We start from the raw sequence: 17263 nt of genomic DNA on the forward strand, positions 1-17263 counted from the left end.
AAATATTTGAGCTCTTAAATAATTGATTTAAGAGCTACATTAATTATTGATTTCCTTAAGTTTTTTGAAATAAATGAATTTATAAATTTTGTAGTTGTTTTATTTTATACTAGAATGATACCCGCCCGCTTCGCTGGGTTTAAAATTAAAGATTGATAAAGATTGCTCTCCCTTATCCCTTTTCTATAACACTCGAAATAATGGTAAGGATTGTTTTACACAGCTAAAATATATAATTTTTAAATGATAATATGTAGTAATTATTCATTGAGTATATCAGAGAAGATAGCCTTGAAATATTTTATATTGACTATTTTTACAGAAATCTGTAATTTATGGTAATGTCAAATGACTATTTTTACAGAAATCTGTAATTTATGGTAATGTCAAATGACTACTTTTACAGAAATCTGTAATTTATGGTAATGTCAAATGACTACTTTTACAGAAACCTGTAATTTATGGTAATGTCAAATGACAACTTTTACAGAAATCTGTAATTTATGGTAATGTCAAATGACTACTTTTACAGAAATCTGTAATTTATGGTAATGTCAAATGATTACTTTTACAGAAATCTGTAATTTATGGTAATTTCAAATGTCAAATTTAATTAAATTTTTAAAAAAATATATCTTTATAAATTATATCTCATGTGTTATTCTGATATATCAGCTATATTGCTGTACTTTCATTAAAAACCATTCGCTAGTTTAAGCGTGAAAGAATTTGGATCAAATATTATTGGCCCTTTTAACATGAACTAGTTAGAGCCAAACATGGAACCAGTTAAAATTGAAAAAGTAGGAACTTTGGACGAAAATATTACAGAAGCAAATGTGCTGATTAAAAAAGATTTAGAACAAATATTTATTAAAGAAGAAATTATAGAAGAAAGTGATGAAATCGTCGGTGAACTAATTACAGCTGAGGATGATACCCATCAATTAGAGGTTAGAATTGCTTCAAATTGTGAAAAAAATAAAAAATATTCATGTGATTTTTGTGACGAAAATTTTAAATCTCCAAGTGATTTAGCTGCTCACCAACGAATTCATACTGGAGAAGGGGATTTCTCATGTGCAGATTGTGATAAAACATTTCCTTATGCAAGCAGTTTAAAACGACATCAAAGAAGTCACACGGGAGAAAAACCATTTTCATGTGAAATTTGTGATAAAAGATTTACTCAACGACATAATTTAGCTCAACATAAACGTTTAGTTCATGTTGAAGATAAACCATTTTCGTGTAAAATTTGTGGAAAAAAATTTACTCAATATAAAAATTTAATTGGTCATACACGGACTCATACCGGTGAAAAACCATTTTCTTGTGAAATTTGTGATAAAACATTTAGTTTAGCAAATAGTTTAAAAAGACATCAAGAAACTCATACAGGAGAATTTGTTTGTAAAATTTGTGATAAAAGATTTCGACAACGAAGCTATTTAGTCGCGCATCAACGAATTCATACTGGAGAAAAACCATTTTCTTGTGTAGATTGTGATAAAACATTCACTTTTGCAAGTTGTTTAAGAAAACATCAAATATTTCACACGGGAGAATTTTCCTGTGAAATTTGTGAGAAAAGATTTCAACAACGAAGTTATTTAGTTGCGCATCAACGAATTCATACTGGAGAAAAACCATTTTCATGTGAAATTTGTGATAAAAGTTTTACTCAACAACATAATTTAGTTCAACACAAACGGTTAGTTCATACTGAAGATAAACCATTTTCGTGTAAAATTTGTGATAGAAAATTTACTCGCTATAGATATTTAACTTTTCATATGCGGACTCATACTGGTGAAAAACCATTCTCATGTGAAATTTGTGGTCGAAAATTTACTCAGAGTAGTTCGTTAAACAGACATAAAGTAACTCATACTGGAGAAAAATTGTTTTCATGTGAAGTTTGTGGTAAAAAATTTTCTCATAAAAGTAGTTTAATTAAACATGAAAGACTTCACACCCAGGACGATTGTATTGAGGAAGATAATGATTTGGTTAAAGAAGAACTAATTGACATCGATGAAAAACCATTTTTACTTAATTTGGGTGATGAAAAACTTGGAACAAATCATAAATTTAATGAAGAATTTACGAAAAATGAAATAAACGAAGAAGAAGATGTGCAAATTAAAGAAGAAATAAATTTGAAGCAAGAATTGATTAAAGAAGAAATATTAGAAGACGATAACGAATGAATTTAGCCCTTAAATAATTAATAAATGAATTTATAAACCTTTGAGTTGTTTTTTTATTTAAATTTTTTCCAGAGATATTTCTGCGTAAACCATGGATTTTTTGAGAAGCAACGTTGTTCGATTTATATAGTCTATATAGTCCAGTCATTATATACATTTGGATATGCATAAGAACCTAACTGTTAGCAATAATAAACTCAACCATTACTCGCTCACTCGCTCGCTCTGTACTCAGTGTGCACAGTGTGCTCAGTGTATTTGTGTGCACTGTGTAAACTTTGGAAAGCACCCTTATACAATAAGTGTGTATGAACCATGAAGGTTATAAGAAAGAGAACGATCGCTATAGAAAATATTGTCCCCGAAATATGGATAAAATAAGTGAGGCGCTGCGACCGCTAAGTTGTATCAATAAAAGCGGCCTGTTGTGCGCTAATTTGAAATGATATATCAATTTGTACATTATGCAACTAACTTCATCTACTTGTACTCATAAACAGCTAACTTCGCAGATACTACTTAATGATGACAGCGCGGCTGGTGGCTGAAAAATGAACTACAAATTCTCAGGGACAGACGCGCTAATGCTTTAACACGTAACGAACGTTCTCCTTCTTTATAACCTTCATGGTCATGAGATGACATATTATTTTCTTATACAATTATTATTAATTAATCAAATGTTCTGTTCAACTTGAGAATACAAAGTTATGTTATAATTTATGTAATTACATGTGTTCATTAAATACAATATTAAACAAGTGAAAACAAACAATTGACTGAGTTAATTGTTGATATACCATGTATAGACAGTGTTGATGAATCAATCGTTTGTTTTTTGACGTCACGTTAATAAAAAAAGATAACTTTTAAATAGCTACACACACACTGATATTCCCATATTAATGCATACTATAAAATTTGCACCTAATAAGCGCCCTTATGGGTAAACAGTGATGTTTACAAAAAAATTTGTCAAACAAAAGTTTTATTTTTTTATAAAGAACATTTTTTACATTTAAACTTTTGTTCTATCTCTAACGGTTTACAAGATCCAATTGACCCATATGGCTCATTTACGAACTTGACCTCAGTTTTTAGGTCCTGAGTACGCTATAAAAATTTCATCTTGATATCTCTTTTCGTTTTTGAGTTATCGTGTCCACAGACGGACGGACGGACGGACGGACAACCGGAAATGGACTAATTAGGTGATTCTATGAACACCTATACCAAAATTTTTTTCGTAGCATGAATATTTTTAGGCGTTACAAACTTTGGACTAAACTTAATATACTATGTATATTTCATATATACATGGTATAATAAAGAACTTGCATCTTAATTTCATTAAAATTCAAATTAGCATATTACTAACAAACTAAATCTTTGATACGTGGAGGAGGCCTAGAAAAACTTAACTTCGAATTCTCGATCGAAATTTCTTTGTGAATTTTCCGCCATCTTGAAAAAAGATTAAATACAGTTTTTTCATAATAACTCGGTTCTCCGTTGAGATACGAAAATTTTTATGCAATACTTTTTTGTTGCTTTTTTCACGATCTACAAAAACTTCAAATTCGGTTTTTTATTTGCTTAGTTGTCTTTTTAACAGAGCGTACGTTTGACCTAAACTGTGTTCAGCTTTTTTACAAAATGACGCTACTTATATTTTTCCTAAACGGCACCCCGTGACGTAATTTGACGCTTAGCGTTAACTGTTAAGCATGACGTTAATATAAAGACGGCGACAAAAAAAAAAAAAAAAAAAGCGAACCCGTATTGTTAGTTTGAACAAACCCATTTCTGTGATTTGCTTTCTTCTCATTGTCATCATGTTAAACAAGTTTAAGTAAAAATTGTTTAGATCGTAACCAGATAAATGTGAAAGTCAAAGAAAATTTGCTCCTTAAATAATAAATACATTTGGATCGAATATTAATTGAAGAAAAACTATCAGAAGAAAGTGACGCATTGGAATATGGAAGAAACTTTGGACGAAAATATTAGAGGAGAAAATGTGCTGATTAAAAAAGAAATAAATTTGGAACAAATATTTATTAAAGAAGAAATATTAGAAGAAAATGCAGCTATGGATGAAACCGATCAATCAGAAGTGAAAAGTTCTTTAAAAGCTCAACAGAACAAACCATATTCATGTGAGTTTTGTGACAAAAAGTTTAAATGCCCAAGTGTTTTAGCTGGACATCAACGAATCCATACTGGAGAAAGACCTTTCTCATGTGTTGATTGTGATAAAACATTTATTTTTGCAAGCAGTTTAAAAAGGCATCAAAGAAGTCACACGGGAGAAAAACCATTTTCATGTGAAATTTGTGATAAAGCATTCAGTCTTAATGCACTTTTAGTTCGACACAAACGAATTCACACGGGAGATAAACCATTCTCCTGTGAAATTTGTGATAAAAGATTACAAGATCGTAGAGATTTAATTGTGCATCAACGAATTCATACCGGAGAAAAACCGTTTTCATGTGAAATTTGTGATAAAAAATTTATGTTAGGAAGCAGTTTAAAACGGCATCAAATATTTCACACGGGTGATAAACCATTTTCATGTGAAATTTGTGATAAAAGTTTTACTCAACAAAATTATTTAATTGTGCATCAACGAATCCATACCGGTGAAAAACCATTTTCGTGTAACATTTGTGATAAAAAATTCGCCCAGTATAACAATTTAATTGGTCATGAACGGACTCACACCGGTGAAAAACCATTTTTTTGTGAAATTTGTGATCGAAAATTTACACAACGTAGTGCGTTAAACAGACATAAAGTAACTCATACTGGAGAAAAATCATTTCCATGTGAATTTTGTGGTAAAAAATTTACCCATAAAAGTAGTTTAATTAAGCATAAAAGAACTCACGACCAGGACGATCATATTGGGGAAGTATTTGAAGAAGAAAATGTACAAATTAAAGAAGACGTCAATTAGGAGCAAATATTGATTTAAAAGGAAAAATTAGAAAATAAAATTAAATTAAAATTGTTTTTTTCTATTCTATCCTTATCTTCCTTATCCCTTTATGAAATTCCATGATTCACCCCTCATTTCCAAGTTTATTATGTCTAGGTGTGACGAAAAATATACCCACGGTCTAAAAATGTACCACTTAGGAATAAAAACACGGAATATTTATTGTAAAGAAAAATTTATTGAATAAATAATTTAATACAAAATAATTTTTAATTTCTTTTTTGATCGAATAAATACCTGAATGAGCGAGTTCGATTGCAGCGCTATCTATGGCGAATCGTAAAAAAATGATAAGAATAAAATCTCCTTATTTTTCCGTGAAGAATCCAAATCTGCCATAAAAAATAGGGATTAGTTAGATTCAAATAAATTTATTTAACAATAAGTAATATTGTTATCCTCAGTACTATCAAAATCAATTATTTTCGAGTTCGATTATATTAACTTTAAATTCACTCCCAATCCTGAAAATAAAAATCTAAACTGTGATTACCTTTTTACAATAGACCTTTTCATCATATCATATGCGCAAGTGCAGAGATTATTTTTTCGTACTGATAGCAATAAGTAGGACTAAGATAGAAGATATTTGTTATTCATTTTATCACATTGGTTATAAATCATTTAGTACGAAACAAATGTGAATCGTGATTTTAAAATGAAAAGCCCTATTCGCGATCGCAAGATACGGTGGCGCCGCGCAGCGAGGACTAGTGAAACTATTATAGAGGATTTTAACAGCTATACAAGTGCTAAATGTTTTTGTTGTTGAGATGGAAATTATCAAAAATGAAAAACGTTGTGGTGTTCCCCAGTGTGGGAAAACAAGATCTACAGGCGTCAGTTGTCGCACAATGTCGCAAAAACATGCTTGCACTTGCTTCCCGCGCTCGCTTTGCAAGAACAATAGCTTTTTTGACAACTTGAACGAAAATCCTCTATATCGGCCATATTGCATTCACACCAGAGCCATCTCTAGATAATTTCGTTCGCCAATATGGCACTACTAAGTTTATTATAGGTGGCAGCACGACCTAAACTAACCAAGTGACGTAATTTGACGCTTAGCGTCAAGAGTGACGTTATTATAAAGAACGCAAAAAAAAAAACGAATGCGTATTGTTATTTTGAACAAACCCATTTGTGTGATTTGCTTTCATCTCGATGTCATCATGTCATGGTAAACAAGTTTAAGTAAAAATTGTTTATATCGCAATCAGATAAATGTGAAAGTCGAAGAAAATTTGCTGATTAAATAATAAATAAATTTTGATCAAATATTAATTGAAGAAAAACTATCAGAAGAAAGTGACGCATTGGAAAATGAACTAATTACAGCCAAACATGGAAGTAGTTAAATTTGGAAAAGAAGGTACTTTGGACGAAAATGTTAGAGAAGAAAATGTGCTGATTAAAAAAGAAATAAATTTGGAAGAAATTTTTATTAAAGAAGAAATATTAGAAGAAAATGATAAGGATGAAACCGATCAATCAGAAGTGAAAAGTTCTTTAAAAGCTCAACAGAACAAACCATATTCATGTGAGTTTTGTGACAAAAAATTTAAATGTCCAAGTGATTTAGCTGGACATCAACGAATTCATACTGGAGAAAAAGGGCAGTTCTCTTGTGCAGATTGTGATAAAACATTTACTTATGCAAGCAAATTAAAAACGCATCAAATAAGTCACACGGGAGAAAAACCATTTTCATGTGAAATTTGTGATAAAAGATTTCGACAACAAAATTATTTAATCGCGCATCAACGAATCCATACTGGAGAAAAACCATTTTCTTGTGTAGATTGTGATAAAACATTCACTTTTGCAAGCTGTTTAAGAAGACATCAAGTACTTCACACGGGAGAAAAACCATTTTCATGTGAAATTTGTGATGAAAAATTTACTCATAAAAGAACTTTAAGTAAACATAAAATAGTTCACGTTGATAAAGATTCTATCGATGAAGTATTTCGAGAAAAAAATGGTTTGATTAAAGAAGAACTAATTGATATCGAAGAAAAACCATTTTTATTGAATTTTGACGAAAATATGGCAGAAGAAAATGTGCTGGTTAAAAAAGAGATCGACTTGGAACAAACCTTTATTAAAGAAGAAAGTGAGAAAATCGTAGGTGAACCAATTACAGCTGAAGATGGAACCGATCAACTAGAAGTGAAAAGCTCTTCAAAAGTTCAACAAAATAAACCACATTCATGTGATTTTTGTGACAAAAAATTTAAATCTCCAAGTGATTTAGTCGCGCATCAACGAATCCATACCGGAGAAAGACCTTTCTCATGTTTAGATTGTGAGAAAACATTTATTTTTGCAAGCACTTTAAAAAGACACGAAAGAAGTCACACTGGAGAAAAACCAATTTCCTGTGAAGTTTGTGATAAAAGATTTCAAGATCGAAGAGATTTAATTGTGCATCAACGAATCCATACTGGAGAAAAACCATTTTCGTGTAACATTTGTGATAAAAAATTTGCTCAATATAACAATTTAATTGATCATACACGGACTCATACTGGTGAAAAACCATTTTCATGTGAAATTTGTGATAAAAAATTTACACAACGTAGTGCGTTAAACAGGCATAAAGTAACTCATACTGGAGAAAAATCATTTCCATGTGAATTTTGCGGTAAAAAATTTAGTTATAAATGTACTTTAATTAAACATAAAAGAACTCACAACCAGGACGATCGTAGCGAAAAAGGATTCGAAGAAGAAAATGTACAAATTAAAGAAGACGTAAATTCGGAGCAAATATTGATTAAAGAGGAAATATTAGAAAATATGACGCAATGATGATTGATATAATTTTAAAAATTGTTAGAAATTTTATATATTATTATTACTGTAGCAAGTTTTTTTCTGCCCTACCCTTATCTTCATTATTCCTTTATCAAATTCCATGATTCAACCCTCATTTTCAAGCTTAGTATGTCTAGGTGTGACGAAAAATATACTCACAGTCTAAAAATGTACTGTTTAGGAAAAAACACGCCTAAAATTAACCATGTTAATTTTTACTTTACTTTTATTAATTTACGAAATTTTTTGAACTGATTTTTTTCACCACTTTTCTATGAAATTTGTTGTTTTAAGCCAGGGATACAAGGTGGCCACGGGCTACGATAATTACGGGAGCGAAATTCCACACGGGTCAAGCTAGTTTTTCTTAATTTATTATAAAGAAACATAATTTAATACAAAACAATTTTTAATTTCTTTTTTGACCAGATAAATAAATAAGCACCTGAATGAGCGAGCTTTACTCGATATTTTTTGAGTTAAACAGGCATCAATTTTATCTTTAATATAAGAATCATTTAAAATGTCTCCACACAAATATCAATTTAAATATCCCGGTAATGTGTTTTATTTCGTCGCCAATAGATGTCAGGAATAGATGTATTTTACAGTCAATGTTTCAGTTTTACCCATAGAGATATAAAGATAGAGAGCGCTAGTCTGTAAGTGGATGCGATATGATGAATGAGAGAGAAAACTGTCAGTAGGTTCTCCTGTGTCCTTGTCTAGTACATATAATAAGTATAAGTACATTTTATTATGACAAGGACTGGCAATCTTCTCTCTCATTCATCATATCGCATCCACTTACATGCTAGCTCTATCTATCTTCATATCTCTATAGTATAAAGTGACCTGTAATAAGGTTCCAATTAAAATCGATAGATAAAGCCTTCCTTAGTAAGATTATTGAACAAAAGTAAACAATAATGTGTGAGACAAGGAATCTGGCAACGCATACAAGGAAAATATACAAGATGATTCAAGAACTATTTATATTGTGTCTGGTTTTGTGGACAATTTAAAAGAAAACAAAAATTAATTCTTTCAGGTTTTGTATTTTGTATTTATTTCATTTCTTAGTTATTTTATTCTCGCCAGTATATTTTAAACATTTCAATTTCATCATCTGCAGTCACGCTCTTCGGTGTTACCAAATGAAATTCAACAGTTACACTATATCTATACAAAGATGAAAACTAAAAATTTAAATAGACTCTGATTTAACCGATAACTAACAAAGATTTCACGGGATGAAACCTAGAATTTTCTAGGTACCAATTTTGAACTTAGCCGTCGATATCTAAATCGACCTTTTTTTCATTCAAAGCAATAATCACATCAGTTCAAGGGTAATTAAGGGTGGATAACTTCTATCTTCTGTGCAATCTATCTTAAGAACCAATCGAACGATTTCATTTCTTTTTATTATGATTAAATAGAGAATTTTATATTCTTTCAAATGAGTTATAAAAAAGTGGGAGGTGCCATTTGAAATTTCAAAGTTGGGGTGGCTAGAGGCGTAACGGTGAAAGCAAAAATTGTCTAGATATCATTTATGAACTTCTCCCTCGATATCTAAATCGACGTGTTTTCACACAAAACATTAATCACATCAGGTCATGAGTTATTAAGGGTGGATACTTTTGAAATGAACAAACATTGTATAAGTGTACTGATATAATGCACTTAATAAAAAAACCCCCAAACGGGATTCGATCCTACAACCTTCTGACTTTTAAACCAGCGTTTTAACCAACTGGGCTATTTCTCACATTGTATGTATATTGATATTTATAAAATAATATTAAAATTATTCATACATTTCATCAATTGGAGTCGCATTAGATATTGTTGAAGTTAAACTGCTGCGTAATGACATTAAATCAGAATCTTTTCGAATTTTCTCAATCAATTTTTGAAAATTTCTTTGTATTGTTAATGGTGCATTTTTAATGAAACATTTCAACTCAATATTACACACGAACCTCTGAAAATTATAATCAATACTTTTATTTGAAAATAAAACAAGAGAAGGGTACCGCAAGTGGCTCCCTTGCACCTAGACCAAGAGTCCTCTGTGCCCTCCTTGAGAACGACCTGACGACCTTCGTCCCTCGAAGACGAAACGTCTTTGGGTACGAGGTGCTATTAATTCGGATGAAGATATAGGATTTTACCGAGGCCAAACGCCACACAGAAAGCTCACAGCTTCTCCGCCGAGATCTCTCCCAGGATAGATGGATTCAAACATTCGGACTCGAACATTCTGAATCTAACGCCTGCAGATTTCTGCAGATGCAAATAACATGTATAGAGGTTTCGTCATCCTCCAAAAAGGCTCTTCAAGTGGGATCATTTCGACTGTGATCATCTTCATAACATGGACAGTCGAAATGATCCCACTTGAAGAGCCTTTTTGGAGGATGACGAAACCTCTATACATGTTATTTGCATCTGCAGAAATCTGCAGGACGTTAGATTCACCTTCATAACCTGTGATCACCTTCATAACATGGACATGAAGGTGATCACAGTCGAAAAGCCTAGATGTGGTTATACACAGTTTGGCCTGTCTATACACAGAGCATCCTGCTGTGGTAATGACTGGCTCAGGTGAAAGGGGCGCAACTCTTAGTTAAATTTCTCTTTATTTACTGGATATCGTGTTCTCGACGCATATACGATTTGGAATATTTTTGGCGTATCTTATTTCCAGGTAGAATTTCATATTCATCAGATATTTGATCTGCATATAATCTTGGCTCCTTAATCAATATATTCGTTTGTAAAATTTCTCTAGAATTCTCTTCGTCAGTTATCATTCTTCTAGACAACAAATTTTTTTAACTTGCGACTTTTGTCCAAAACCCAATAGTTAAGGAGTTATGGGTGCTATTGAATTTAACCAAATCCTTCTCAACTGTGCTCTATTAAGTTTCAGGTGAGCACAGTCGAATGGCCTAGCTGGGGTTATACATAGTTTGTCTGTCGTATGCCCTCCTCAAAGTCCCAGTAATCAAGATGGGCTTGTCGTAACCATTCTTTGATTTGGTAAATTACAGAACATCTTGCTATGGGAATGACAGGCTCAGATGAAAGGGTTTTTTGAGATGACCCCTCTCGTGACAAATTAACTTACAAATTCACGACATCCATTTCACGCCAGTACTGCTCTTGCCGTAATAATAGTTCGTTATGGATTCGAACGATCAGTTGTAACTGTTTCATAAGTTCAATCATTTCACTCAAACAAACATATTTATTTCGTGTTTTTCGAGGAAGTTGTGATGTATAACTTAAAAACTGAAATAAGAACTATAATCTGAAATAAGGTGAACCTTATAAGGTAAGGTAAAAAAGGGGGTTTTAGGTAAAACCTTAGGTTTTCGTTGTTCATACAAAGCCGTATATTCACAGACCATATTATCCAAATCGTAAATCACCATAATATCGTAATCAGTCTCCAACATGGCGTCCATTAAATCAACAACTTGTACACCAATTGGTATAATGTCAGTCAATGGATATAATTTCGCACGATAGTCATCAAGAAATAATTTTATTTTTAATTGTAAATCACTACTTGTAAAATCCATTACAGACCAATGTTCATGTGAATCTTGGAGTATCTTTGAAAAAGTCAAATTGGTTAAGCAGTTTTTTACAAATTACAAAAAAACTATGCAGCAAATAAAAAGATGTTCAATTAAAAGTTCTAGCTGAAGTATTTGTGCACATTCGCGTTTTTTTTTTCGACTTGCTAGCTTCAAAAACGACCGAGATATGCCAATTTTAAAATGGAATTTTTTTATCTTCAGTTAGAGATAGAACAAAAGTTTAAATGTAAAAGTTATTCCTTATAAAAAAATTAACAACTTTTATTTGAATCATTCTTTCGTAAACATTACTGTTTACCCGTGAGGGCGCAACTTAGGTAAATCGTTTTTAGTTCCATGTTATTATCGCCAGGGAACAAAACAGTTTAACAAGTCGTAAAAAAGTAAAAAAAATCTCTCACAACCGCCAGGGTTCGAACCATGAACCTTTTGTTTTGGAGTTCAGCATCTTAACCACTACACCATTTTATTATTATAACTGTGTATACATACTTTTTGAAATGTTGCCACAAATGCATCCAATAAAATACCACTTGGAAAACATACATTTTCATCTTCAATCAAATGTCGACATACAACGGAAATAATATTCAAATCCGAGAACAGTAATTCAAGACGATTATACTTCCTGAACACGGGTGCACGTTTTAAAATGCACTCAGCATCATTAAACAAATGATATTCGTTAATTAGTTCACTTGTTTTACATAATTCATGAACGATATCATTACGTAACTTTTTAAATCCAACACGTAAAAAACGTCGACAAATACGATAGAATGCATACGATGTTTCACGTAATTCTAGAACACATGGTAAATAAAATTTTATTAGCCTCTAATAGTTCAGTCCCTCAATTTAGTCGCATCAATGAATGTTTTGACTCGGGAGTCCTTAATAACAGCTCCGATTTTGATGATTTTATGGACTAGGAGTGCCAAGACAAAAACTGGCACACCAAGTCCATATTATACCTTTCGTTAAATAGTATTGAATCATAAGCGAAATTTCGAAGTCCATTTAATTGTAAGCTTACTGTCACGGGGTCTCCGCTTATAATGTTTGTAAACAAATAAAAATACCTGTAACTTCTTTATAAGTTAAAAATTTAAAAATATTTTCTAACAAAATATCCGGTAACTGTGGTAATTGCATAAAATTGTTATTTAAATTGTTGTTATTCGATGTTCTAGACCTAGACGATACACTTTCCGAAATTTCCTCTGACATTTAAAACAATTAATTTTAACAATATTATTTCGTGTAAATCAAATACAAAAAATTTAATTTTTTTTAAAAATAATAAATTATTTTTTAAATATTTTTTATTTTTTAAACATGTCCGTAATTAGCAATTAATTTTGATTGTGTACAAATTTAAAAAAATTTGTGAATTTTAATTAGTCTGCATTATTTTAAATTCCTAGGATACTGAATTTGAATACTGGAAATTTTGTTTTTGTATGATTTAATTCAAGAGTAAATCGTAAGTATTGATAAAACCGGAAAAGTTTTGGGTCGAACCAAATTTTTTTATTTATTGGAACTTTTTTGTAATTTCATTTTAGTTTAAAGTTGATCGAACCAGCCAGATAGACAGATACACACAGGGGTCGAACTTACAGGAACTTTTTTTTTTAATTCGGAGCTGAGGCTAAAAATATAGATTGTTAATGTTAGTCAGTTTTCCAAACAAACGGTTTTTTTTCCAGGCAAAAATGGCTTTTATTGTAATTGTTGGTACTTCAAATTGTAAAGATTTTGCCCATGCATGTTATGTAGCTGAAATATTGGAATCAACTTTACCAAATTTTAAATGTTCCGTTGTTCCAATGGCGTACAATGATTGGGCGGTAAGTTTTACCACATATCCAACTGCGTTAACAAGTCATGCAGGAAGGGTTAGCTGCTTTTTTACCAAAATCGAAAATTAAGAAAAGTAAATAATTTGGACTAATATTTATTCAGAATTGGATAACGGATAAAAATGCAACAAATGGATGGAATCATTCATCATCACCCGTTATTTATCGAGAACTTACAATGTTAGGTGGTAAGGAATATTATATTGGTGGTATCGATCAATTTTGGGAGTACATTTGTGATTACTATGGTTTAGAATTTATTTTATCCAAAACAAAATTAGCTGCACTTCAACAAGATAACGTACAGGTATTTAGAGATGATTTTTAGCTATATTCTCTTTTTTATACCCCCTGTATATGTGTAATATACAGGGTATTCTGTTATTGATAGCAGGAAATTATACCAGTAAATTAAGCTTATCAAGACAAATGAAAAAGCTCTTTATCAAATTTCGATCCGAGGCCAGATTCGGGAGATATGACCATGGGATAAATAGAAAGATTTATGAATTCACAGACCTATCATCAATCCATAGTAGGTGTAATTGATTGTAAATTGATTTAATTGGGTAGCGAATACTAAAAAAAATATTTTTTTGTTTTTATTTTTAAAGAAAACAAAAAAATAATACATATTTATCAAATTATTTCACCAATACAGAAACCCTTAGATGTTAAAAAAAGGTACGGAAGGGATTAAATTGTAATACATAACACATAATGCCTTGGGATAATACAACAAATTTGATAGACCAGCCTTAATTGTGTTATCTTAAGGACATTATATGTTATGTATTACACAGTTTAATCCCCACCGCACCTAAATTAATATATAATTTTTACTTTTATTTTCCTGGCTTATTTTGAAAAGTTTAAAAAAAAATATATTCAAAATTGTCTATACAGGGTATTTAAACAATTGTTTATTTTCACTTGTTTCACTTATAGTTATTCGAATTGAAAAAGAATGAATTAAATATTGAGAATGATGCACAAAATAAGGATATCTATCGTGTTTGTATTTGTGGTGCTGAACCAGAATGTTTATCACTGTTGATACCAGAACTAATAAAATTAAAGGAACTACATGGTTCTGATGGTATTTGTATTTATTTATATCCTGGTTAGTAGTGCCAACTTAAGTAGACACTCTGTATATTTATTATTTGTTTACATTATTTATAAAATATTATATTTGCTATTACACACACCTTTGCTTTTTATGAGCCCTTTTGAGTTTACTATAAATATCTTACAGGAGCTGTACATGTACCGGGTGTTCAGTCATCATCGTACGAACAACTGTTACATTTTGAAGAAGAACCAGACTTGTATGCTAGTAATGACACTTATCACGTTTATGTTCAAGTCATTGATGAAATCCAAAATTATCTTTCAAGCACGGATCTAATGATTATACTTGGTGGAAAATTAGGATAGTAAGTTTTTTTTTTATATCTATCATTTTACCCGACTATGGACATGTGGACATTTTTAGTGTTTTCAGGAAAAACTGAAATAAATTGAAAAATGTTACTCTTACTACTATTTATTGGCGGAGTAGTAACACTATTATTATTTTAATGGGGAGGAGCTAACTGCTTTACCGACAATAAAACACTTAGGCCCAGTTTCTGTAAAAATATGAGGGTGTCTTGATCTTAAATGCGACACACTATAACATAGAAACATTGCAATGTTTGTATAAAAATTAAATGGTTTGATTTGTTGTTACAGTGATACCGTTTTAGATTTCAATGAATACATCTATGATAATGCTATGATAATGACAGACTACGCTGACATCATAAATAATTGTGCGCAACGTAATCTACGTATAATTGTTGCATATCCTCCAACATGTTACAATGCAACGATTCTAACGGAATTAGTGACAAGTGTACGATTGAATAATATTATTGCAATCACAGCGGATTTAGGTAAGTACATACGGAAGCGTACAGAATGTTTCTGGCCTAGTGGCAGTAAAACTGCACTTACAAGGATTTCAAAATTTCGCATATGAATCAATACTATTTAACGATAGGTACAATATGGACTAGGTGTGCCAGGGTTTATCCTGGGGTAGCTCCCACCCCCTGGACAATATTGCACAAATTTTTGTTTTTAACTTCTTTATAAGTAGGCTTTTTGTAAAGATTCATTGACTGTTCTTGGATTCTGAGGTATAAATCTTAAGCCTCTCCACTACAATTTCCAGCCTTTCTGAAATGATTAACACAAATTACATCTCTTACCCTTACGATTCCGATTTAGGTTTAGAAGCGTTAAGTATTGTTTCGCAACAAGTTGATGTACCAATATCACATTTGAGTTGCCCGCCCGTCTACGGTTTTGTGGATATAAATCGTTTAATTGATATTGGTAATATTGTGGAACGTGTTGAATATTTTCGGCCGTCAAAACGGATTATTAATGAACGAACACAGAAAACTTCGTTAAAAGTTGGTGAAGTTCATTTCGAATTGCGTCCATTAATTTATTTAACACATAATTTAACTAATGTCTGGAAGAAAATACATAATAAAAAGGTAAGTGGAAGTTCTTTTGGGTGTTCCAAAAAGACCGCACACGAAGAAGTAACAAAGTGGATAAAATTCTAGGCAGAAATTATCTTAGGATTCGATGTATTTCTTTAACGAACGAGAAGCAGTTTAGTGTAGGCGCTGAGTGGGTTTCATGAACATTAACAGGTCCCCCCGAACAAGGAATGTATTTCGACGTATTTTGACACGCTGAATCCGAATTTTTCTGTATGGGTTAATGAGTCTGGAATTAATTTAATTTGTAATTTATTCCAACAGATGCAAACTGAACTTAAACTGGGAAGATTTGCCTATTATAGTAAAGTACGTGCCATAACAGATTTGCTAAAGCATTGGTATTCAAAGGAACCAAATGATGCCATTATATCAGCTGGAATTCTCACATATGGTAATTAATTACGAATTCATATGCTTAGGGGTGGGAGATATACCTAAGATCGTCTTTAACCCTTTAACGAACTAAATCCTAACCGGATTTGATGCAGACTGTAATGATCCACTCTTACAAATTCTTTTTGAAATAATTTAGGAAAGTATGGTATCAAAAATCCGATAGTATTCTCGCAACCGATAATTTTATCATCAAAGAGAACATGGATACCGTATGAAAATTTTCCGAAACCCCAGTACGAGATTGAAATTGAGGATTTAGTTTCATTTCCAATGGAAATTTTAGAAATGTTTTACAAGCATGGTGATGGTGGTGGTGAAGTAAGCAGTGCTGAATCTCTAAATAATAAACGCGCTTCGTCCATTATGAATTTAAAAGACAGTAGTGACGATAATTATTTTTCTTTTTATTAGTCCAGTGGCGCAAACAAAATGTATTTTTTTTTTGTAAAATAAAGATTCATCTATTTAGTCTAATAAAATAATAAAATAAAGAAAAAAATTAATGCATCTTTGAAATTTTACCCGACTGAGCAACGTGATGTGCTTATTATATGGCACACTAGAGACCAAGCGTGTTGGCCGATTTTGATGATTATAAAGCCAATCGATTTGTCTTAACCTTGAAAGAGATACTGAAGATATGGCAGTAATAAAAATTCAATATGGCGACCAACAGATGCCATATTTTGAAAAAGTGTGTTCCTATCTGGCACACTAGATACCAAACGCGTGGGCCGATTTTGATGATTCTGACGTCAATCGATTTGTCTTAATCATGAAA

The 17263-nt window shown here is 31.5% G+C and overlaps 4 protein-coding genes across 4 annotated transcripts; 3 read left to right on the forward strand and 1 right to left on the reverse strand.

The window, feature by feature from the left end:
- The first annotated feature begins 763 nt into the window (after positions 1-763).
- On the forward strand, positions 764-5208 carry LOC123306087 (zinc finger protein 271-like). Its single transcript, XM_044887960.1, has 3 exons — positions 764-1863; positions 2322-2328; positions 4407-5208. The coding sequence occupies exons 1-3, from the start codon at positions 780-782 to the stop codon at positions 5173-5175; spliced, it is 1860 nt and encodes a 619-aa protein (XP_044743895.1). The 5' UTR covers positions 764-779; the 3' UTR covers positions 5176-5208.
- A 1181-nt stretch (positions 5209-6389) lies between these two features.
- LOC123290488 (zinc finger protein 665-like) lies at positions 6390-8074 on the forward strand. The gene has a single exon (XM_044870704.1). It carries the CDS (start codon positions 6562-6564, stop codon positions 8029-8031), a length of 1470 nt encoding a protein of 489 aa, XP_044726639.1. The 5' UTR covers positions 6390-6561; the 3' UTR covers positions 8032-8074.
- A 1056-nt stretch (positions 8075-9130) lies between these two features.
- LOC123290526 lies at positions 9131-11502 on the reverse strand. The gene is made up of 5 exons (XM_044870749.1): positions 11418-11502; positions 11180-11343; positions 10696-10866; positions 9861-10027; positions 9131-9236 (listed from the first exon to the last, which is right to left on the reverse strand). The coding sequence occupies exons 1-4, from the start codon at positions 11484-11486 to the stop codon at positions 10003-10005; spliced, it is 429 nt and encodes a 142-aa protein (XP_044726684.1). The 5' UTR covers positions 11487-11502; the 3' UTR covers positions 9131-9236; positions 9861-10002.
- A 1844-nt stretch (positions 11503-13346) lies between these two features.
- Positions 13347-16893, forward strand: LOC123306092 (putative malate dehydrogenase 1B). The gene is made up of 8 exons (XM_044887967.1): positions 13347-13510; positions 13626-13829; positions 14483-14645; positions 14781-14961; positions 15260-15462; positions 15800-16074; positions 16348-16477; positions 16619-16893. Exons 1-8 carry the CDS (start codon positions 13376-13378, stop codon positions 16891-16893), a joined length of 1566 nt encoding a protein of 521 aa, XP_044743902.1. The 5' UTR covers positions 13347-13375.
- The last annotated feature ends 370 nt before the right edge of the window (positions 16894-17263 follow it).

Source organism: Chrysoperla carnea, chromosome 1, assembly GCF_905475395.1.
Source record: "Chrysoperla carnea chromosome 1, inChrCarn1.1, whole genome shotgun sequence".
NCBI lineage: Eukaryota > Metazoa > Arthropoda > Insecta > Neuroptera > Chrysopidae > Chrysoperla > Chrysoperla carnea.